This window comes from Ascaphus truei, chromosome 21 (genome assembly GCF_040206685.1).
Source record: "Ascaphus truei isolate aAscTru1 chromosome 21, aAscTru1.hap1, whole genome shotgun sequence".
Lineage (NCBI taxonomy): Eukaryota > Metazoa > Chordata > Amphibia > Anura > Ascaphidae > Ascaphus > Ascaphus truei.
In genome coordinates, this window is record NC_134503.1 from 17443677 (window position 1) to 17468523 (window position 24847).

At 46.8% G+C, this 24847-nt stretch overlaps 1 protein-coding gene across 6 annotated transcripts in view; it reads right to left on the reverse strand.

Annotated features, from left to right (window-relative positions):
* Window positions 1-24847, reverse strand: part of FKBP15 (FKBP prolyl isomerase family member 15) — a 52484-nt gene that overhangs the window by 1996 nt on the left and 25641 nt on the right. For 5 of the 6 annotated variants that reach the window (XM_075579196.1, XM_075579193.1, XM_075579194.1 and 2 more), the window contains 17 exons: window positions 24224-24272; window positions 23273-23392; window positions 22167-22242; window positions 18578-18675; window positions 15308-15419; window positions 14876-14985; window positions 14662-14772; window positions 12453-12547; window positions 11421-11523; window positions 9908-9940; window positions 7422-7593; window positions 5797-5933; window positions 5276-5431; window positions 3762-3845; window positions 2963-3064; window positions 2143-2250; window positions 660-1474 (listed from right to left, as the gene is read on the reverse strand). In XM_075579196.1, coding sequence (XP_075435311.1) covers window positions 660-1474; window positions 2143-2250; window positions 2963-3064; window positions 3762-3845; window positions 5276-5431; window positions 5797-5933; window positions 7422-7593; window positions 9908-9940; window positions 11421-11523; window positions 12453-12547; window positions 14662-14772; window positions 14876-14985; window positions 15308-15419; window positions 18578-18675; window positions 22167-22242; window positions 23273-23392; window positions 24224-24272 — 2481 coding nt within the window. The remainder of the gene's footprint in view (window positions 1-659; window positions 1475-2142; window positions 2251-2962; window positions 3065-3761; window positions 3846-5275; window positions 5432-5796; window positions 5934-7421; window positions 7594-9907; window positions 9941-11420; window positions 11524-12452; window positions 12548-14661; window positions 14773-14875; window positions 14986-15307; window positions 15420-18577; window positions 18676-22166; window positions 22243-23272; window positions 23393-24223; window positions 24273-24847) is intronic. The other variant, XM_075579199.1, reaches the window with a different exon arrangement.

Here is a 24847-nt window from a genome sequence, read left to right on the forward strand (position 1 = left end):
AAGGCGGACAGCCATTGACGTTGCCAAACGGTGTGAGCTGTTCGATGATGCTTGGTGATGTTAAAGCTGCTCCATGTCAATCTGACACTCACCAGCCCTTTTACCCCCTTTACCCAATTTTCCAACTCTCTGTCCATGAAATGTCTGTAAATTCACTGTATAAACTCTGTTAATTTAATGTAACCACGTATTCTTATAACTCTGTGCCCAGGACATACTTGAAAGCGAGAGGTAACCAACAATGTATTACTAACTGGTAAAACATTTAATAAATAAATGTCTTTCGGTTGCTAAAGCAGAAACTCAATGGACCAAAGGATTTACTGTGTCCATCAATGAGGAACTAACTCAATGGACTACAGATTTCTTCTGCTCTGCCCGTAAACGGACTGTTTGTCTGTGATGCCCCAAGCTCGAAGGGAAGTGTTCCCACGTTAATCGTCATTAACTTGAATGGTAGTTAATGTGGAATCGAGCTCCAATGCCTCAGCCAATTTCCCCCTTTGTGATCACCCAATTAGGAATATAGCAGTCCTACACACAAAGTATTTGCTGCTAGGTCATCCTGTGGCATGTGTAAAAACACTCTTTGGTATATAACAAGTTGTTACTCTATGGGGTTGAGGGAGCAGCTGGAAGTCAATGGTAACGTATCTAACCTGACTTTGTTTCTCTGCTCTTGCTTGGACTTTGCCCGATTGGAGAAGCCCTTTTCTGTTTTTGTCGCAGGGATTTCCAGCACACTTTCTGTTGAGGTATCCTCTGTTGAGGGGATGGAGCTCCTGCTGTCCTCTACACTTCCCAGGTGAGGTGGAGCTTCCCGTTTCCCTTTCTCAAAATCTTCTTCTGCCTCTGATATTGTGGTGGAGACAGGTTCCCCATCTCCTACTGAATGGTCTCCAGTGTCGGTCATAGTCTCACTGGACATGCCATGTACTAATGGCTTTACTTCAATATGAGCCGTCCTGATTTTAGCAGGTGAACCCGTACCCTCCTCCTGTGTCAAATCCCCTTTATTCTCAGAATAGCTTTCATTTACTAGTATCACAGTGCTGGACTCTGCCATGTCACTGGAGACCATATGTAAAAGTGCAGAAGGTGTGTCCAGATCCTCCTGGATGATCGCTACCTGTGGAAGGCTATCTTCCTCCACCAACATGGTAGTAGTAGGTTGGTTATGGAAGTTCTCATCTTCTACTTGATCATCACTGACCACGTCATTGTTCTCCTCCCATTTAGCTGGGTTCTCCTCTTGTATAGATACAGCAGCTGCTTCCTCTACAACTGGAGTTCCTTGCTGCAACTCATCACTCGGAGAGACGCTTGCATCTCTACTTCTCTTTGCTGTGCCTGCCACCTCGAATCCCCCTCCGGAAAGGATGATGGCTTCATCCTCTTCATCCTCCTCCTCACTGCTGCTGCTCTCAGGTGTTTCCTCAGCCTGCTGCTTGTTGAGTAGCTGTAGTGTAGTCGCCTGAAAAGTAATAAACGCCAAAAAGGGTCAGCAGTGGGTCTTTAGGTTGGTAACAGCATGGCGAGGATGTGGAGGATGCTGGGTCTGTGCTGTTTAAATCCCCGTCCCACCTACTCTAGAAATATTTAGCACTCAAATGCATCTTTAGAGCAGCCGCTGCATATGGAATCAGCCCTTTATATAATGTATCCTGTCCTTGTACTCACTGTTCTCAGCCATTTTAGTTGTTATTAGGAAATACGGTCACTCAGATACCATATTAAAAGCAAGAATCACAATATATATTTTAACTTCACGCATATCATTCCAACTGTAATCCTCGTGCCCCTGTGATTAAGTTATCCTGCTTAGTGTTTAGCAGAGTTATCTCAGATATGCCTTGTGAGAAATAGAGAGATGGACGTTCACAGCCTCAAGAGGCCATCAGGGAGTGCAAACACACAGGAGAAACACACATAATAACGTCTTGGGTTCTCAGAGGGCTTGCAGTACACAAAAACACGTTTGGGAAATAATCAGACCTCTCGGGTGCATGAAATGTATGGCTCTGCCACACAGGATGTTCCCATGAATTAACTTGCTATTACCCAGGGAGATGTCCCAGTATTACACTATATTTTCCTGCCAGTGCTTTATGGCTAATTACGCTGTAGATCTGTGTAGGGTACCTTGATCGTGCTCACGATGGTGCCCAGAACGGCTCTGCCACTGTATGTCTCCTCCAGGTCAAACTCCCCCCTGAGTGACTGGAAAACCCCATTCATTATCTTCTTCACCTGCGGGTAGAGAAAGGTGAAGAGCAGAGAAGGTGTTTCAATCCAAATACTGTATTTTCCCTGACACCAATGTACCGCATTAGGTCAGATGTAAAATGTATCGAATTTACCGCTTGATGACAAAACATGAGTCGATAGTGTATTGCATTAGCTAATCCGCACCCAACGCCGTTCTTAAGAAGAGTAAATGCTATGGGTATGAATTACAAGTCTTCATGTGCACATACTGCACCAGAAGTAGGAGAACAGATCTCTGCATAATAAGATGTATTGAGTTGAAAAGTACACTCTGCTACACATGTAGTGGAAAGAACATAATGGAGTTTAATGAGCCTTGGACTCGATGGGAGAGTCACGGAGCTTACATGCAGGGAATTGTACTACAATCCCATGTCAATTGCCATTCACGTCAATGACGGTTAACGTGGGATCACAGGGGAATTTAGACGCGTTGGAATTCAGTGAATCACAGCGAATGTCATCAAGTGGTAGACTGATTGGTCCCACCAGGGTAATTATGTCACACTGTAGTGTAAGAGACAGACTGATGGATCTTCCTGTGAAAATGTTCAGCATCAGAAGCAAGAAACCATCCACACCAAGCTGTGTTAGCCTGAGCAGGAAAGGACAGATGTTATTGTCCACAGGTACTTTTGGGGCGTTTGATGTTTCAGACCCTTCTAGTGCATCCCTCAGACAGGGAGTGAATCACCTCTTCAGTGGTGTCTCCTGCTGGAGCTCTGTCTTCCTCCTCAGAGGTCCTCGTGTTCTGCTGTTCCACCAGAGCAGCCACCTGACTCTGCAGTGCTGCATACTGTGGGACATGGAAGGTGGAGGGCAGGCGAGACAGGAGAATGAGAAGCGAATGGATACTTGGTTACGGGTTTACATGATCCTAATCTCTGCTGCGCTCACATTTGGTAACAAAATATTTTTTTTGTACAAATGGATTTTTCTTTCCCCTTTACAGCCTGATCCCAATCTTAATGGTTAAAACTTCTTAAAAAATAAATAAAAACGGTTTTATAGTTCAGCCATGATCACTGTAAATTAGCCCACATCTTACTATACTCACTAACTAAGCCCCAGTTACATGGGACCAGCTGGTAAACCCGATTTAAGGTCATCGTGAGATGCTAGTTCAATCCAAACTCGGTTTTACACGGTCGGGCCTTGACCATTCCCGTCACCATAGAAATGCAATATCACCGGGAACAAGAACACGCCGAGATTACCGTTAAACGGGAACTGGGTTCCAATCTCACGATAGCACAGGCAGCTCAGTAATGACGCTTTACTAAACAGTATCTAATTTCGGTGTTTTTCAATTCATTTAATAATCTTAACGTCCCGGCACTCCTAAAAATATACACGTGATAGTTTTAATGGAAACTTGGTGTGTGATGACCTCGTAAACCGCGGCAGCTTGTTTCTCGGTGTTGATGGGTGTCGCGGTCTTCTCACGTGCTGTATGTATAATAAAACGTGGCGGTGCGGAGCTCAGCACGTACCTTCTCTCTCAGGGGCTGAAGCTGCTCGGCCTGTTCCTGCAGCTCAGACAGTTTCTGTTCATCAAGACCGCGTGTCGCAGAGACCTTCACATGTAAGAAAGTCACACAGTCACCTTCCTGTCTGGGGCGGTTGGGCTCCTGAGTGTGATCCGGTGCCTTGGATCTATCTGGGAGACTAAGCGACCTTGAGCTAGGGGGTCACAGAGCCCCCCTACCCTGACACCCCAGGGATCCCAGCATCAGTAAGGTTTGCCTTATACTGTATATTCTGCGAGTGTAAGAAGGGAATGCACAGTCAGCCTCTGCATGCTGCACCCACGTACTGGTAATTAATGTGATCATGAGGTGCTTGGGTGGCCTGTGACCACTATTCTTTGGCAACCTGTACCATGCACATGAACTGTCGCTTTAACACAAAATCTAACCCCTTCACTGCCAGAGGAGTTTGCATTAATGGTGCGGCCATGTAAGATGTTAACCCCCAATGTCAACACTTTATTTTCCTCATTCCCCAACACACATCGTTATATACATGAATATACACAGATTTGCCCATGCACACTCACATACACACAAATACCGATGTGCCTATATACGGTTACCTAGTGCGGAGACTAAGCCTGCGCCTTTTTGCTTATGTGAGTTATAGACTTGAGCAGGTAAAGAAGTTCAGAAGAACAGCACCATGGTTATATCTGCAGTCCCCGGAGCCCCCCGGGGTAGATACAGCATGAACCCCTTTGTTCCTAGTCTGATTTGCTTTTCCTCTCAATGTTACGCTGAGTGTAATGACTCCTTAGCTATGGGGCGATATGTGAACAAGATATTCCACACTTTACTCAGAGTAAATTGAACAAGCCTTGAAAATTAATATGCAAATCCTTTTTAAAGGGCAGACCAGTGAGCAGTGGGGGTGGATGTAATGGGTTACTTGTATGTGAGCGAGTATACAGTTAGCACTTTTAAAAATACATTTATTTTTTTTACGTTTAGTGTCTTCATAGTAACAAATGTGTTTTTAGTTGTCTTTTGTGATAACAAACTGCTGTATACAGATACTCACAATGAACTCCCGCACACAACTAAACACTGGATGACACACACACACACTTTCCCCATTGTCTCTATACACACACAAATACACATACTTCCACACTTAGCCCGAGCACACACTCACACACTCACACTGACTCAGCACACCAACACACCCCAACACATATCTCGTTCACTCGTCTGCGGAGCCCCACAGATGCTCCTCCCACCAGCAGGAGGCGCTGTACTGACAAGACACGGCAGTGGCATGGAGAGGTCAGTGTGAGTCACTGGCCGACTCCTCGCCCCTCATTCTCTCCAACAGTGGCAGCCTCTCTCCCCTCCATGAAGGATCTCCTCTCACCCGGGACTGCGGGTCTAAAACGGGGCAGGCCCACAGCATGTTTATTTTCAGAGTGGAAGATCCTACCCAAGTAATGCACTGGCTGGTGGAACATTTGGGTGGGGCGCAACCTGCAGACCTGCTCTGTTGCCGCCTGGTCCATCGAGACTCGCGTCTTCTTCAGAAGTTGCTGCAGGCTCTCCTTCTCCTCCTGATGGGACCTGCGCAGCTCATCCTGCTCCTCCTCGGCCCGCTGCTGCTCCTGCCGAGACCTCTTCTTCCTCTCGGAAAGACTCTTTAGCAAAACACAGGGAAACTGGTGTTTGGGGTGTGTGTGGGGAGGAGGGGGTTGTGTGGGAAGAAGGGGTTGTGTGGGGGAGGGGGGGAAAGGGGAGGAGGTGTAACCCAATGAATCCTAATGCTTTCTTAAAGTAGCAATCCAGGCTCATTCTGATTACCATTCCATTACTAAAAGGGATAGAAGCAGGGGGCACATCGTGTTATTTTCAGCTCAGGGGACCCCCCCCGAAATACTTATTGGTGAGCAACAACAATTACTTTGCTGGGCCCTCTGGCATCAAAAGGGTTTAGCACCTAATGGGTGCACTGTGGATTCTGATGTGATGATTAAGGCTGATGTGAAGGAGTTAGGTGCAGTACCTTCTCCAGATTCTGCTTCTCCGCCTTCAGGTCCAACACCTCCTCCTCTAGAGTTGCCATCCTAACCTCCAGCTGCCTGCGGCTCTGTTTCTCGGTCTTAGCGCAGGACTTGGACTGCTCGGATGTCTCCTGCAGCTCTGAAGGCAACAGGGCGTAAGGGTTGATATGAGACACCAATACACTTGTGATATCTGGTCAAGGACAGACCGACCTCCACAGAACATCAGGAGATATTACCCCCGCTTCTCACAGCTCCGCCATATACCTAAACACTGCCTGCTACACTGAATACTTTGTTAGTTAAATAATAAGGTCTCGCAACTTTACCGTCCCATCTCTGCCTGGAACCCACACATGGGAAGCAAACACTCGCCAGGGTGTTGGGAAACAAAGTCTTTGTAGCAGATGGAGATGTTGGAACTACAGAAAGTGGCTTCAACATCACTTTGTCACTTAGCTGTGCAACTCTACAGCACCGACCACCCTTTTAGCGCAATTCATATCCTCCCCATGCGTCGATAATAATGGAGCCGTACATTCCTACAAGGTACACATTAACCCCGTGAGGGCCCGCAAAGTATTGCTTTGCAATGCGTTTTCTGGCCACAAGGGGTGAAGAACCCCATTATCAATATATGATTTGAAAAATGCTTTAAACAACCCATCAGTGTAATTGACCTACTTAGAAAGCTTCAAATCCCCATTAAAAGGAGCAAAAACATTCAATATCCTACATGTGGGGAAAAAAATAAATCAGTTCTGTAGTATTAGATAATATTTACTGCATTTTAAAACTAAAAACAAATTAACTCAATGCCATTTTTAATGAGTTTTAATACACTGAGCATCCTTTGATTTCTATAGCAGGTTTAAGCCCACCTCCCCAGCAGTGCAAGATCTTTGCAACACTTTCCTGTTTGTGATCATTTGTTGCCAATGTTCCCAACAGTTTGAGCTGCGAACTGTAACAATAGATAATGTTACCGTAGTAAAATAAGGATACATTGTAGCTGCTGAGTTACGCTGACTGAAGGATTGATTGAAACTGAAGGGCGGCCATTTAGTGAACCCTGGGAAACCGGATTTTTTTCTACATCGATTACGAGAGAACGAAAATTGATCAGCAGCTTAGGTAATTAGTTTTCAATAAAGGTAACCAAAAGGCTGCGTATATTAAAACATATATATTAAAGTGTAGCCAATAATGCCTATAGTAACTGCCTTATTTATATCGTGTCAATAATGTATATATATATATATCGCTTTTCTCCATATTAACCAAATTCTAGTATATCCGCTACTTCTGTTTATCTGTCTGACCAATGATGGCTTAATAATTACTTTACAAACATAAAAACACAAACAATACACCTGGGGCCTAAGCACTGGCAACAACACATTAAATAAAAAGGTTAAAACCTTCTAAAGTATTAAAAATATATATATTTAAAAATACTTATAAAATTGTCTGATGTTAAATAAGATACCAATCAGCTCCATTTAACCTATTACTAAGCAGATCACCGTCCCCTGTTATTAGGGTCTCATCCATCTACTAACCCAACACAAGAAGCAGCCCGGCCCTCCACCCCAGCCCGCTGCTCAGGAGCTTAAGCTGTGCGCACCTATCAGCTGTACGTGCAGCGCGCTATGCTGCGTCCTGTGCCTGTCTGCCTCCTGCAGGGCTGTGGTGAGCTGTGTCCTCAGCTCCATCTCCTTCTTCTGATAAGCGGCGAGCTCCAGCTGCAGACGGGACACTTGGCCAGTTGCTGCTGCCAGCTCCTCCGACACCTTGGCCTACGATAAGAGAACACGCAGCGTATAACCCCTGCAATCACTACACAACATTTGTGTACACACACACACACACACACACACACACACACACAATGAAGGTGCTTGGCACCGAAATATTGGATGTTATGACTGTGTTCAGCCATTAAAATGACTTTTTTTGCATCTTCTATTGTTGTGCACAGCTTCCTTTGTGTCACACAGACACCACCCCCTAAATAGTGCTTAGGGTTAGCACTCCTTATTCAAATTAATTCTAAAGCTCTTTAGTGAATCTGGACACAGGAGTCATAGAAACGCCACTGAAGTTGCTGCAGTGTGCATATTATACAACACGCTCTCTCTTTGTACCTCTAGTTTTATCCTTGACACTGATTTTTAAACCGAGTGTTTTATTCCAAATAAATGAGCCCAAAGCAGAATATCATCATGGCTGCTAAACTCCCCATTACTTCGTGGCCACACCGGACTTGAAAAAGAACCAGATCGGCGACGCTCCCGGATAACACCGCTATCCTCTGTAATCTGCATAGAAAATGGTTTTGTACTAGCTGCTGGGGGGCAGCAAGTTAGAGCAAGCAGCGGAGGTTACCACATGGACACCATGCTGCAGGTTTCGGGCCTTTTAAAATAAAATGTATCCAAAACAGCTGGGATGGTAATCTGTTCAAATGGGCATCATATTTAGATCACTTAACATGGCTCATTTTTGACCAACACTTGTCAAGGCAAAAAAATGTTTGGTCGAGATCAGAGCTCAACTTTTTTTTTAGCCATGACCCCCGACACAGCCATGAAAACAGGATTAACTTTGTGGGGGTCCCGGTTTCTGAATGGGACTCATGCAGCGTTAAACTTCCACCACAGCAGCAGCCTGTGCCTCTCCCTCTGCGACCCTCCGTCAGCATGGATGACCTGGTAGGTGCCCAAATACGGATATGCCCATACTTGGGCATTTACGACGTCACCCAGGCGGACGGAAGGGAATCACGGACCAGGGAGGGAGTCACGGCAAACCCCCACAAAATTGGCCCATGACCCAACGGCGTTGCGACCTTTGGGTTGCACACCCCTGGTCTAGATAAGCAGCTGATAGGCACATGCAGGCTATGTGGAGTAATGGAATGGAGAACCTGTGCACTGCCAATGAAGTGGGTCCCAAAGTGATGAATAAAAATGATCTTTATTGATCCATAAAATTGGAGGTAGACACTCTCCTACGCGTTTCGTGGAGTAATGGAATGGAGAACCTGCGCACTGCCAATGAAGTGGGTCCCAAAGTGATGAATAAAAATGATCTTTATTGATCCATAAAATTGGAGGTAGACACTCTCCTACGCGTTTCGTGGAGTAATGGAATGGCGTGCTCAGGGAGGACCAGGGGTAGTAGAGATTTCAGATTATCAGTCACTCCTGATAAGGCAAAAAGATTATGGCCGATAAACGAAAAATCAGCAACTCGAGCTTCTAAAGTCACGTGTGTCATAGGAACGGATTCCATCATGGGACAAAAGCAAGCGATATATACTGGTAGCCAGTAGAAATGAGCGTGGAAATCCAAACATTTATCAGAAGGGATTAATTACCCGACACCAGTATTGTCCAGATAACCAAAAGTATCAGATCCAAGCGGATAAGCAATGATAAAGGGGTTGAACTATTGACCATCAAAAAACGTTTTGCTTTGAGAGTTGAATACTCTGATATCCTCAAAACTCCATAGCAGACAGGTCCAAGGTCAATCCGTAGGGCAATAATGAACTACAACAGATCAACATGTTGCAAACCAAAGTGATATACAGAACCCCTACCCTAATCCCAACCCCAGGCCGAGGATGCATCAGAAGGGGGCTGGCCAGATATTCCAGATCAGGGAGGGCCAACTCCATCCCTCAAGGGCCACCAACAGGACAGGTTTCCAGGATATCCCTGCGTCAGCACAAATGGCTCACGCGTGACAGCCACCTGTGCTGAAGCAGGGATATCCTGAAAACCTGCCCTGTTAATGGCCCTTGAGGGCTGGAGTTGGCCCTCCCTATTCTAGATAGATAATCCAAGAACGACACAATATAAAAATAATTTTAACGTGTTGAATATTTGTTGGTTACAGGCAACAAATGTAGTCGAGTTGCCATGGTGATCATTAGAGTTGGCCAACGACATGCTAGAGAAACATTAAAACATTAGTCCTGCCCTTGAAGATTGCCCTTGAACCCCCCTGCTTTGTACACATGCTTCTTCTGCAGAAGAAATTATCTCAGGGAGATGGATGGGGAGAGAACTCACACACACACACAGATGTCACACACTCGCTCACCTGGTCCCAGCCCAGATCCGTGTGCAGTGCATGCTAGGAAGAAAAAGCAGCGACAGTGAGAAAAAGGTGGGTCAAAGCAAAGAGAGAAAGGCAGTGAGGCCCATGTTTACTAAGTGCTGCTACACAATCAGGCCCAGCCAAGTAAGTGGTCTTCTGGCGCTGGAAGAGAATATATTATATTATATTAATACATACATACATACATACACATATATAAAATATTGCTGTATGCTCATTTGCATGTCTTAGACAGGTCTGCAACCCCGCCTTTCACCATTATCACCCAGCACACAGTGCTTCCACTGCAGCAAGGGATTCTGGGAAATTACATTCTCTTCAAATCCATTTTGACATGGACCCCTAAGTATTGCATCACTTAGTAAATATTGGTCTAAACATTGATCAGCTGAAAGCACCCCAGCCCCAGTCAAAGCCATAGAAAGAAGCACACGAAAGCATGGCAAAGCCACGTGCCGACCACGTGGACCTCACCCATTTGATTCACCAAAGGGTGCCACACAAATGCCAATAAAGTCTACTGTGGACAAGCATTTCTCAGGGGCAGCATTTCCGGTGTGTGGAGTAGCACACGAGATATTCAGTGGCTCAATTAAACTTTCATTGCAACTCGCGTGGCTTCGCATACACACCGAGTGACCAGCTATGGTCTCGCACCGCTAATACAGTCCGATAACAATCTGCTGGTCCACTGCATGCAAAATACCTCCCACGCCGGTCATTTATTCTCAACTCTAAAGTGGTCTTTGCTTGTTAAAATTAACGTTTTGGACAAAGAACTCCTCGAGTTGTACAAACGGAGCTGCTAATGCATCATTAAAGTAGGTTCATGATCCTCAGCTCCAGAATATAATGCAGCCCTGCAGAAGTAGGGTTTCCTATTGGCAGTTCATGTTTAATAGGCGGCAGCAGTGACTGAAGCAGGAGGGGCCAACTCCAGCCATCAAAAGCCACCAACAGATCAGCTTCTCAGGATATCCCTGCTTCAGCACAGGTGGCTCAAATCAGTGGCTCAGTCATCCTGGGCTGACGCAGGGATATCCCAAAAACCTGACCCTTGAGGATTGGAGTTAGCCACCCCTGGATTAGAGTATAGGGCAGCATTGTGATAACAGATGTACGTGTTACACTGTTAATTATAGGTGTGCAGCTTGGACGTCATTACCTTAACCCCTACGCTGAATGCTGCTCCGCCAGACCCCTCCCAGCACGGCATAATGCCCATTCCAGTAAATGGGCTGTAAGGTTTATTATAGTGTTTCTTACCTGGGCCCAAGGTCCGCACTGCTGGACGGGCCAGAACATGACAAATCGGCTGGAAAAGGTCTCATGAAGTGACACCGCTTGGTAAACATGGACCGTTATGGCCCTTTCACTTGGAGTCTTCCAGCACAAAGGAAATCTTATGGAGCAGCAGCACTTGATTAATATGGCACTTGATTAATATGGCACTTGATCCTCTGGGGCAAAAGCTGGCCCTGGGAGGGAAGCGTACCTTCTCCTGCACTGCATGCAGCACCCTGGCTTGTGTGTTCTCGGTGGTACTTTGCAGCGAGTCGTTCCTCTGCTCCATCAGCAGGTTACTCTGCTCTACATACCTAGCAGGAGGAGACGGATATGATGGGTTAGCATTGTGAATAGAGACAGTGAGGGCAGCTTTAAGTCTGTGCCGGCGGCCTTATTTCACAGTTTATTTTAAGAAAGCTCTTCTTGCCCCTTCCAGCGCGGTTTTAATTTTTTTAATCTGTTGCTCCTTTCAGGAGATAGAAGCGTCTGAAATATTGAGTGCTCCGCAGGTTAAAAGGGAGCTCTCCCCGGAGCCCAGAGCGGTCTCAAAGTTACCCTCTGAAGCTAGAGATTAAGAAAACCATGATTAACACACTGGAAGTACATGCTCATGGGGCGAGAGAGTAACATTATAGAAGTTAAATTCCTCTGGGCTGCGGGAGGGCATTTGCTGCTTTAAGTTAGATCTTCGGCTTCTGCAATGAAACTGGAAACAGCAGAGAGAAGGAAATAGTTTGACGGGCATCATTATCAGAACTGAATGTGGGACATTTAAGGATTGGTTAGTTTTAGGCTGGGTTTATGGTCCCTGCGCGGACGCGTGCGATTGAGCGCGCTGCCGCGCGCACTCCTGCAACCCAAGCGATTTGTGAACTTGGCGGCAGGAGATTGTAGACGCGTTGCGGGGGCGTGGCAGCGGGTGTCACAAAGCTGTTTCGCCCTCATTGGCTGAACCAGCTCACGTGCTTATAGTGTTAGAGACAGCGACCAGGGGGCGTGGCGGGTGCGGGGGCGTGAGCGGTTCACCCTCATTGGCTGAGCCGCTCACATGGCCGCTGACGTCACGCAGCGGTCGCGGAAAAATCAATTTTTCATCGACTTCCAGCGTCGCTCCATCGCGCCTCCCAACTATAAGCGCACGCGACGGATTCAATACACTTGTTTTGACGCGATATCGCGTCGCCGGGACTATAAGCGCGGCCTTTGTCCGCTCATGCCTAGAGCCGTCTTCGAGCATCACCTCTGGTTGCGATTGATGAGCTCCCCGATCTTCACGTTCTGCTCCTCTATGCGCCCGCTCTTTTCCAGCACCTCCTGCTTCAGGCGCTCGTTCTCCTGTTGGGCAAGAACAAGTTTATTTTGGGGTTCCTTTTCAACATCGCCAGTTATCTTCGTCTTCCACAGATTGAGGGGTTCAGTTGAGTGTGGATGGAGGTGATCAGGTTCATTCGAATCACAAACTGGGGGATTTTTTCTAAGCCAGGATTTGTATTAGCTTGGGAAAAGGAATTGGGTAAGGAATACTCCACATTTGTGTCCATTCAAATGCAGAGTAATACCAGCTGGTCCTCGATGTCAACGAACATACTGGAAAATGTATATAAGATAATGTATAGGTGGAAGATAGATAGGTAGGTATAGGTACTCTACGCCACAAAAATTGAACGAATGCTATCCAGGAACGTCTGATAAGTGCTGGAGAGGGTGTGGGGAGGTGGGTTCAATGCTTCATATCTGGTGGAAGTGTAAGAAAATAAAGTGTTTTTGGGATAGGATAGTGGAGCAGATTTATAATATTACCAAGATTAGAATCCCAAAAGATCTGAGTATTTTATTGCTAAATAGGGAAGGGGTCAAGGGGCATTGAATTAGGAAATCTCTATTAATATATATGCTGAACGCAGCGAGATGTACTACCGCTGCCAATTGGAAACAACTGGAGGCGCCCACTATGGGACAATGGGAGTCGAGAATATGGGAGGTTATGAGGATGGAAGAACTCTCATATACAGGCATACCCCGGTTTAAGGACACTCACTTTAAGAACACTCGCGAGTAAGGACATATCACCCAATAGGCAAACGGCAGCTCGCGCATGCGCCAGTCAGCACGTCCTGAACAGCAATACCAGCTCCCTACCTGTACCGAAGCTGTGTGCAAGCGGGGGGACTATAGAGACTGTTACAAATGCGTTATTTATATCAGTTATGCACGTATATAACATTTGCAGTACAGTACATGCATCGATAAGTGGAAAAAAGGTAGTGCTTCACTTTGAGTACATTTTCGCTTTACATACATGCTCTGGACCCATTGCGTACGTTAATGCGGGGTATGTCTGTATAACCACTGATACAAGGTTAAAATGTGAGCTTCTCTGGTGGCCATGGTCTGAGTTCACTGGTAATATAATATTATAAAATGATGCGAGAGAGGAATCGCCTGCCAAAATGGGAATAACAGTGATAAATGGGTTTATTAAACACGGGGTTCTTTTGTTTTCAGATTTCATTTTAATCAATTTTTTTTCCTATTTCGTGATTGTATTTATCATTTAATAATCTATCTATATACGCATAATATAATTTTTATATTGTATTGTACGGTTTTTGTAGTGTATTATATTGTGTTGTATGTTCACTGTTATAAAAATGTGGATAAAGAATTAAAAAAAAATAAAAAAAAATGGGGGACTTTTGTAGGCTGAACTAATAATATATACGGAACGAACACCATCCACCTTGAATGCGGGAACTGGGAATGGTTGGGGAAGTCAGGAGTTTTAAATGCTATCAAAACGAGTGCTCTGGATCTGGTCCTTGAAAATACAGCTCAACCCCGTTACAGCGCGATCCGCTACAACGCGAATCCGCATATAACGCCATGCAAGGGTGGCTCCCAATTTCTGCATTTATGAATACTTTACAACACGGTTATTGGCGTCTTAAATAGTTTATTGTACAATGCATACAATTGTACATTATTTCTAACGCGATGTGATTCTTTGGACCCCAAGCACAGCGTTATAAGGGGGTTGAGCTGTAATATACAATTTGCAGATTGTAAAATATGAGTGGAAATCCCAGGAAACCAATGTGTGATCAGGTCATCTGGTTTGTTGTGCAAGAATAGCCAATGCTTCAGCAGTTGTAGGTCTTCCTCGGTGTAATGGCATTACGGCTTTGGTAGTAGTGAGGCAGGTGACGTTTTGTAGAGTCCAACATGAGGCAGTGCCAAGGAGATCAAACGTGAAGGACAGAAGGCGGGGAGAAGAAGATTAGACAACACGTTTTATAGATGGTTAGTGGAATGGTCTTCAACTGAGCCACCTGTGCTGAAGCAGGGATATCCTTAAAACCTGATCTGTTGGTGGCTTTTGAGGACTGGAGTTGGCCATCCCTGGTCTGCTAGCTCCAGTGGGACAGAGCGCGCGTGGATTTATTAATCACCTGAATGATGCGCTGGATGTTATTCATGATCATGGCGCTCTCCATGGTGATGGAGGAGATGCCGGGAAGCAGGTGTGATGGTCCTGTGTTCTCCTTCTGGATATGGTCTACCTGCACACAGAGGGGGGGGGGGGGGGGGGTGAGAGGAGTGCGTGAGAAGACTGGAGCAGGGCACAAGAAATGGAAGAAAGGGGGACGCGGGGGTCCTACTTACTTTGGAGGCCAGCAGATCGATCTTGTCGGCTACTTTGGAAACGGCCATTCGGATCTCCGTGCTGTGCTGCCGCGCTTCCGTCATCAGGAAAGACGTGACATCGCCCGAGGCTTCAAAGGGAAATATACACGGGGCCATTGAATGTCAAGCACTATAAACTGAAATGAAGTACAAATATAAACCGCTACTGCTTCTTCTACTCTGAGAATAGATGCAAAAGTACCATAGTATTAGGACCCTCGAGTTATTCGTAGAGCCTGACCCGCTCTGTCCATCACTAATGCCCTCTGAAACCCCAAGCACAAACAGCAGCTATGGTAAAGGACTCTACCTCGAGAATACACATGAAGACACGCGTGAGGGCTGAACGCTCCGTACATAGTAATTGTATCTATGAAGAACGCTCATGTTTGTCCACAGACAAAACTGTACCTTGAAAATGTGCCGGATGCTGGAACTGAGCAGGGTACATGTGCCCCACAGGCTGGAGCTGAGTGGATGGAGCAGGGTTATGTGGGTATGCATACTGGATCCCAGTGTATGGCTGGAAGACAAACCAGGCAGAACAGGAGCGTTAGCCGCAAACCTATTGCCACGTAATCATTAGTCTGAGGTGCAGGAACTCGAACCAGAGGGTGCTGAGATTGAAAGACTTTAACGCCCCCCCCCCCCCCCCACCCCATACAGAAATAGGAGGTTTCTCCTCCGCACACAGACTTGTTAATCAGGAATAAGAACTCAGAATTTATTTTAGCAGACATTGACAAGCTCGCACAAAGTTTCGGGGGTGGTCACCAGCAGGTACATAAGGGGTCCCTGCCATTGTCTCCATTCCAGCACCAACCAAAAAAAATCAAAATGCTGAGCGCTGTACCAATTATTGATACAACCACACACACCACACACACCACACACACCACACACACACACCACACACACACACCACACACCACACACACACACCACACACACACACCACACACACACACCACACACACACACCACACACACACACCACACACACACACCACACACACACAACACACACACACACACACACACACACACACACACACACACACACACACACACACACACACACACACACTATCCCTGTATTTCTCTAAAACAATCCACGTTTGGCTGCAGATTACAGAACAGCTTGTGTATAACAAAAAGTCACTCAACCTCTCGTGGGAAGCAATACTTGTTTGCAAGCTCTGCGCGCGCTGCGTTTCCCGTGTTACTATTACTGTGCGTTTATAACGGTTCAGCACAGGGAGACACGGCAATCAATAGGGAGGGCATAGTGAGATGCAGGGAGAGAGGTAGGAGGAGAGGTCCCAGGTATTGGAGGAGATGAGGAGTAGGAGGTGAGAGAGAGGTGTATAAATCACGCCTGGGAGGGCATAGTGAGATGCAGGGAGAGAGGTAGGAGGAGAGGTCCCAGGTATTGGAGGAGATGAGGAGTAGGAGGTGAGAGAGAGGTGTATAAATCAGGCCAGGGAGGGCTGTGCAGCACAGAAGATTAAAAAGCATCTTAAAAAGTGAGTCTATAGACGAGAAAAAATTGAGAACGCATTTAAAGCCAAGTTCTCACAGTTGCAGGGTTGATGATGAAGGGTAGAGTCCAGTTCTTCTTGTATTCTTCATCTCCAATTTGAACGGACACTCAGGATGTTACACAGCCATCATACACGGACTTAAACAGTCTAAACCAGGGGAGCGCACACTTTTTTCCCTGCATCCCCCTGCTGGCAGTTCCCCTCTCTCCGTGGCCCCCCCCTATTAACTCAGCTCCGGCGTCATGACGTCACGTTGCCATGGCAACGTGACATCACAGCGTAATTTGACAACGCGTTCCCACGGCGACACGTCTAAGAAGCCGCCGGAGCCAAGGTATGTGTAGATTACAGAGGCCTTTACCACTTCCCCGGCACTTAATTTAAACTGGCTTCGGGAAGCGCGCGGGGCCTCTGTAACCCCCGAAAAGTGCTATATAGAGAAAACTGCTATATTGAGAAGGAGCGGCTCAGTGAGTAAAGACACTGACTGGCACAGAGTGAAGCAGGGGAGCCTGGTTCAATTCCCGAGACCTTGGGCGAGTCACTTCATCTTCCTGCGCATCACGCACTAAAAACATAGATTGTAAGCTCCACGGGGCAGGGCCCTGTGCCTGAAAAATGTCTCTGTAAAGCGCTACGTAAAACTAGCAGCGCTACACAAGAACATATTAAATGAAATAAAGTTATTGATGATAATAATACATTTTGGCTCATGTTTACCAAGCTAGAGGTGCACAAACAGGGGGGCGCAGCACTTGGAGGCCCTGCGCTCTTCCCCACAACATGTAAATGAAATGCCGGGGGAGCGCACGAGGCCTCTGTAACTCCCTCTTACCTCCTCTCTCTCCGGCGGCTTCTGCCGACGCATTGCCATGACAACACGGCGTCAAACAACACCGAAGGGTCAAATGGAAACACGTCACATGACGTCGTGATGTCAGGGAAAAGATAAAAGGGGCATGAGCAAGGAGGGGGGGCGGGGGGACACCAGGAATGTAGGCGCAGAGAACAAAACAAAACGTTTGCGCACCCCTGTACTAAGCGATGCTGCTCCACAAGACACGGAAAACACCTTATGGGGCAATGTACATTAACAAACCATCAAGTTACACTTGAATAGAAGTTGCCTGCGCATTACCGGGCTTCCCACTATATTGGAGCCACGGAGTCTGGGTTATGGCGGTAAACGCGGCACCCGTCTCAGCGGGTGTTAATCCCTTTGAATATTCTCATCGTTTAATCCAAGACCCAGAGTCTACAACAAACACAGACAAAAAAAAAAGGCAGCCGAGCCGACCATTACAATGCTGATGTAATTAAGTCACCCTGAAAGCACATTTGCTGCGCCGTGGGCGGTGCGCGCAGCCGGTCCCTGCGGGTGTAGCGCGTGGCAAGGTTTCCGCAGATAACATCTCGTTAGAACGCAGATTATAGACCGCAATGCTGATAATCCCTTCAAGTCTGATAGAGGATTATAATAATATCGTGCCGACAGTGTACACAGCATTTGTGCAGGCACAGGTCCCCTGACTCGCAGAGCTTACAATCTATTCTTTGGGAGAGAATGGGACGTGCCCAAGGTTGATGATCTTGACCATCGGTGTTCACAGTTAAAGGTCCACATACAGCGAGGGCCCCCAGTGCGGGTCTGGCCAAGGGTGTACCAGATGGGGTGGAGGGTGGAGTCCGGGGCTACCAGCAACTATGCCGGGAGATCTGAGGGTACCAAACATTAACAGGTGGTGTGGGGGTCGTGGGACCTGGCACTATGCATGTGTAAGATTGCCGAACGCTATGCAGGTGAGTGGGGGTTTACCGGACACTGTGCAGGGGAGCGGGGTTTGCCGAGTGCTATGCAGTGGAGGTCGGGGTGGGGAATTCAGGGACTTCAACCTCGTTTAGCCAAGGCATTATTGGCTAGTAAATACCCTGTTCTAAGAGGATTACTACTATAACCATCACAGACTTTCAAAAGGGTTGAGTAACCGTGTTGGAGCAGAACATCACGTCATAAGCACACACACCATAATGCACCAGATTAGACAGCCTGCTCTGGGAGTTCGGCTTAGCTTCAGCTCCTGAACGTACAAGCTCAGCGAGGCAGGAGAGATCAGGTAATTGCGTGCTGCCGAGTTACCTGAAAAGCCGCGCATGTCCCGGCAGTCTGGATGGGTCCCGCAGGTAACAACGCAGCGGAAGAGGCCTGCAGCCCAGACACTGGCAAGTTCGGAGACACTGCAAAGGTAAGAGAAGCATGAGCGGCCCTCCTCACACCCGACATCATTCCACACGGATACCCTCTTAGAAATTGGTATAGGGCCCTATTTACTAAGCAGTGCAAAGCCACACACACGCAGAGGTATGGCCTGTTCGTTCCAAGGGGCCATGGCCTGAAGCTGAAAGGGTGGGAGGTTCAAGGGAAGTTTGAGGACGTTACTTCTTCAAAGAAAGAAAGGAAGGTGGATCCATGGAAGAGGTGGTAGGGGTTAATACAGTGAGGGAGTTCAAAAATGCTTGGGATAGACATAAGCTATCCCAAATATGAAGGAACGGCAGGGATCTAATAGGGTCTGAGGTTATACACCAGATAGCAAAAAATATATATATATGCCCAACTCTTTATCGGACTCTCTGTATGTCAACGTCAGATTTACACGGGGGGGTGGGGGGTGGTGAGGGATGAAACGACAATGTTTAAAAGATCCAAAAACGAGCACCTAATTCTTTCCGGCTGGCGTCAACACGCCATAAACTGTTAGAAAGTGCATTAAGAAACAAGATATTGAAAGTTCACCGCTACAGCGTTTTATTCATTTCAAACGTTACCAGTCTATTGACCAGAATATAGGATTATAAATCCGAGTGCAAGCTCTGCCCGGCAGACGTATCGCCAGAGACGCAAGAACGGCCGCTCTCTCGGGTAGGAAAATATTTGTTTTGAACGCAGTTCCTTACACGTCGCACAAATTGTTAGCCAGGAAGGTTTATTCCACCACGGAAATTTGTATTTGTTAAAAAGTCGCCGTTACGCTCCTGGTTTTTCTTTTTCTTGCGTCCCCCCTAACTCTCTTTTAATTTTTTACCCAGGGTGGGAACCAAGGGGTCCCCGGGGGTGGGACGCACGATTTTTGAGCTCCGCAAACGCCCTGGCGCCTGCGATAACCAGTAAGAATGTGTTGCAGTCCCCTCTAGGGGGGAAACTAGCTGTCACGCGGGCCAACAGGAAGTGACATGGTCATCCTGTTGGCCCGCATGACGCTGGAGATTTAAAAGATGGGTGGTGCTTTGGCCCCCATTGCTGGTAAGCATGTCAGGAAGAAGGGGGTCCACGGTGCTTGGGGGGACCCACTCAGGATCCTAGTAACAAGAAAGGGGGATACCTGCTGTTTTATAGCAGAAAAAGGGAAATGATGACAAGATACTCGGAACGAAGATTATATCTCATGCTCACGGTGACCTCCTCTCTAATTCTGCTCTGTTGCTCCATCGAACTTCTCTAACCCCTGACTGACGCTAGCAGGGCCCAGTATGGACAAACCCCAATCAGAGAGACGCAGGTTTAAGTTTAGCATCAATTAAAATGTCCGTTTACATCAGGGGTGGGCAATTCCAGTCCTCCAGGACCACCAACAGGTCAGGTTTTCTGGATATCCTTGTTTTAGTACAGGTGGCTTAATCTGTGCTGAAGCAGGGATATCTTGCAAACTTTACCTGTTGAGGACTGGAGTTGGCCACCCCTGCAGCCTCAGCACAGATGGCTCAATCAGTGGCTCAGTCTTTGACTGAGCCACTGTGCTGAAGCAGGGATATCCTGAAAGCCTGACCGGTTGGTGGCCCTTGAGGACTGGAGTTGGCCACTGCTGGTTGACATGATACCAAAAGTCCTTATTTACCAAGCAGTGATTACATAAGACCCCTCCCAGCAACAGAAGACCCCTTACAGCCCATTAACTTGAAAGGGGTCATCGTCTGGCGTTGAAACGGTATCTTTTTGGAATAGCACCGTTTACTAAACGTGGCCCACAGCCCCACAAAGTAGGTACATCACATCTTACCTTCTCCAGGCAGGGTAAGTGTTATACAGAGAGCTTCTACTGTACCGATACGGAAATATTTGTCACTGAAAAGAACTGCACCTTTATAATTAAACAGGGCCATGTTTACCAAACGGTGCTAAGGCACTTGAATGATCATGAGATGCCCAATAGCTTAACACTGCTTAGTAAGTTTGGCCTGTAGTCTTTTCCAGAGGAGTTGTATTAACCCTTTCGCTGTCAAAAGTGCTGCACCTTATTCGTTAAAGGGGCAGCCCACCCCCCAAGCCAGCAAAACTATATACTGTACTAAACTTTATTGTTCTTCCCCTTTATCTGATTGGCCAATAATTGCAATAGAACTCACCAAGGACAAACAGAACAGAATAACTATATGCCTGCAGAAGATGCAGTCATCACAAGAGGGATCCGATAAACACGGCGAAGCATTTGGCTAACATGGAGATATTAAAGGTTACACAAGGGTAACCTATGAAGCATACCACAGCATTATTTTTACATTTGGTTCTAGGACGGTCTGCAGGTTAGAACAAGATTGTGTTAGTTCCAAGAAGCACAATAATGAAATGAATCTGTGAATGTCCCACTGAAGATCAAAAGGGACACGCTAAATGCCTGAAGTCGTCTGAACAGTAGACATCGAGGCTTCCAAGTGACTGCAAATCAGGTTGAATAGCATCCTTAATCCCCCCGAGTCAGGAGAAAGTGAAGCTCTTGGGGCCTATTTATTAAAATCGGAAGCCTTGCCATGCAGAATCCCACTCTCGTTCTGATGCCAGAGGAGGAGAGATCTCTGAGGGACTCTCTCACAGCTTACTGAACAACACACAGAGACACACACAGAGACACACACAGAGACACAGAGACACACACAGAGACACAGAGACACACACAGACACACACAGACACACACAGACACACACAGACACACACACACACACAGAGACACACACACAGAGACACACACACATACACAGAGACACACACACACACAGAGACACACACACACCCACAAAGCTGCATTAAATCAATGACCATTACCTCAAAACAGGAATGCACGTTATACGAGCAATCCAAGCAAGACGTTTTTTTGTCATTTACTTTTTTTTTTTTTTCATATTTTTTTTTTATTAGGCAGTTATGACATTACATGGTATGTACGGTATAAGCAATATGTCAGCCTAATGTACATTTTTTCTTTTTCTTGAGAGAAAAGAGAAAAGGAAAGGCTCAACGTCTCCCTGACCTCTTGTCATTTACTTTTTAACATAGGTTTGAAGCAGGGGGGTCTCTCCGGAGCTGAACCCCATTAATTTCAGCTCTGGGGACCCCCGGCTTAGCGAGATACAGACCTCTGAAGGGGGCGCCGGCATCTTCTGCCAGTTTAAAGGTCCCGCGTCACGTGGGCCAATAGGAAGCCGCACCGGATGACATCACAGCTTCCTATAGGCCCGCAGGAAACGGGAGCTTTGAAAAGTGGTAATTGCGTGATCCCGGCTAGTGAGCCGGAGCAGATACCGAAATTAATGGGGGTCCATCTCTGAAGACACCCTACTTCAACCCGAACTGATTTTTTTTTTAATAATAATAAACGGTTATATACAGCTTAAATCGTAAGATCTTCAGTTTACACGCGTTACACAGATTGCAGAGGCTGTGCGTGGACATTACCTGGTGCGGGTGCATGTAGCTGGGGAGTGGGGCGGACAGGGAGAGGGTGTGGAGGGACTCGCTGTGTATTGGGGTCCTAGAAACAAAAGATAAATAGGTTATTAGTGGGATAAAGCACCAACACAGTTAACACTACTTTGTGTATCAACTGCCAATCATTTCTGAAATGAAAGGCCTTTTCCTACAGGTAGTTAATATTTAGTATATGTCCCACTAAAATACCCCTCTCCTTTGCCTCCCAGATGTATTAGAAGAGGCAGTCTTGAGACAAAAGTGAACTAAATGACAGTATCATGTTTAATAGGTGAAATAGGGATTGATCCCTTAAAAAAAAAAAAAACAAGAATTAAAAGTATTAAAAAAACAACGTTTAACATTTTCATGATAAACAAATACTTTGAAGGGTTTTTACAACCTGTATCTCATGTCTTTTAGTGATGAGACTGTTTGCCAGTCCCCAAAGCCCAGCCAAACAGATCAGCAATAGCAGCCGATATACCGAAATCCCGAGAAAAGATACAGATTCCATTTTCACAAAGATAAAAACAAATAAGTTGCGTTAACGGCGATGACCTATAAAAAAACCCCTGCATCATTCCCCCAGATGTGACCCCTTAACGTGTTCAGGGACGGTGGTCCAACTACACCGGTGTTTCCCCGGGGACATGGCATTTCCAGTCATGTGATCCACTTCGAGTGATCACATGACCGCTTCCGTTTCGATTGGGTCGACTAGTCTGCCCGATTAGCCCCTGGAAAGCAAGACTTTGTGCCATGATGTACTTGGTAAGCCAATACGGCCACTGGCGTGCCAGGGCCACGTCATAAGGGCAATGAATAGGTTAAACAGGTCACTGCCATTAGTGCACTTTGATCCTGGTAGGGGCTGCCCCTGTAAGGAACCTCTGGGAAGTAGGGGGCGGGTTGCTTTCTTGTTACCCTCTGGATGGAAGGCCCCTTGTTCTGCACTCAGAGCCCACAGAAGTCTTTCCTTTGCCGGAGAAGAAGTTCTACTCCATTTAAACTAAAGGGATTTCTAATCCCCTCCGGGACGGAGCAAACTGTTTGATAAACATATTGAAGAGCCACAAAAAAGAAGGTCCCACCTCGATTTCCGAGTCGCTGGAGTCCGGCTGGGGTGTGGAGCTTCCCGCTAGGAAGGGGAGCATGGGCTTCCCCATTTTTGCCATCCTGGAAATCAGCTTGGCTTTGGCCACATCTGGATTCTAGGGGATAGAGGACACGAGAGCACCAAAGTCCTACAAGAGCACCAAAGTCCTACAAGAGCAGATCCTCCGCCCCCCCCACCCCCCGCAGGAACCCCACTGTACTCTGTCATACAGATGTAGCCACACTACTGTAACTTTCCCCGCTGCCATGGAATGGCGCAGGAACGCAACCGCGGCGTCCCCGGGCAGCAAAGGTTTACATGGTGGGAAGTCCCATGCCATACAAAAGTATGGACCCCCCCTGAGTCACCGCGAGTTTGACCTTTTCTAAAGCCACAGCATTTCGGGGAGTTTTGCCGCAGCTCCGGGGACAGCGCGTGTGGCTACATCTGTACCCCTCGGACGAGTGGTGGGGACCCCAAACCAATAAGATGGCACAGATTAATTCAAATATTGGGCTGCAGCATCTCCAGCATTAAATGGGCGTGGATATAATTATAGATCTCTCTCCGTGTATACGTGTGCATGTGCAGAATTAAAAACAAAAACATAAAAAGGCAGAAGGAGCGGCTCAGTGAGCAGAGGCACGGACCCTGAAATCAATGACACAGAGTCTGAATCAGGGGAACCAAATTCGAACCCCGGTGTCGGCTCCTTGTGACCTTGGGCAAGTCACTTTATCTCTCTGGGCCTCAGGCACCAGAAACATAGATTATAAGCTCTAGGGGGTAGAGATTCGTGCCTGCAAAACTATGTGTACAGCGCTGCTAACACTGTCAGTGCCATGCCACAAAAAGCTATTGTTACAAACAGGCTCTAGAAACGCCATTTGTTGCTGGATTGATTTTAGATCCATCAGGAAAGGGTCCCGGGTTGTGTGACACTTACTGCTAACTGCTCACTGATGGAGTTGGATTTGGTCCGCACAGCCGGCTCCCTGTGTCAGGAGGAAAACAGACCGGTTAGCCAGAGACTGACCGACACGTTGGTGAACTAACCTACAACCTGGGCGCTTACTCAATGTGCTTTGAATGGAAGTTAACCTGCCACCGGCCTCATTGGCTTCACTGCACCGGAATTAACATGCAGCAGAGCTTGGCAAAAAGTAACCCTATGTGCTGTGCAAACGCAAGTAAGGAAGTTTAAAACCAAACACCAGCCACCTCAAAAGAAAAAAAAAAAAGCGTAAGTGCCATGTTTGCTAAACGGTGCTTTGCCAAAAAACACCTTCCTGCCTTTGGAGAGACTTTCTGACTCCATCACTTCAATGGGCTGGGAGGTGTTTTTCTGTGTCGGATGACATGGGATAGCACCACTTAGCAAACATTGGCCCAAGTCTTTAACTCATCCAACCTGCATTATTAAAAGACTGGACTTGTCACTATTTTTAATGCAATCCCTAATTCTTCATGCCTCCAAGCACCCATCTTCGTTAATATATCCATTTCGTTATCAGGTGTTATAGTGTTAACCCTTTTACTGCCAAAAGGGGTCAGCAACACATTGCAGCCA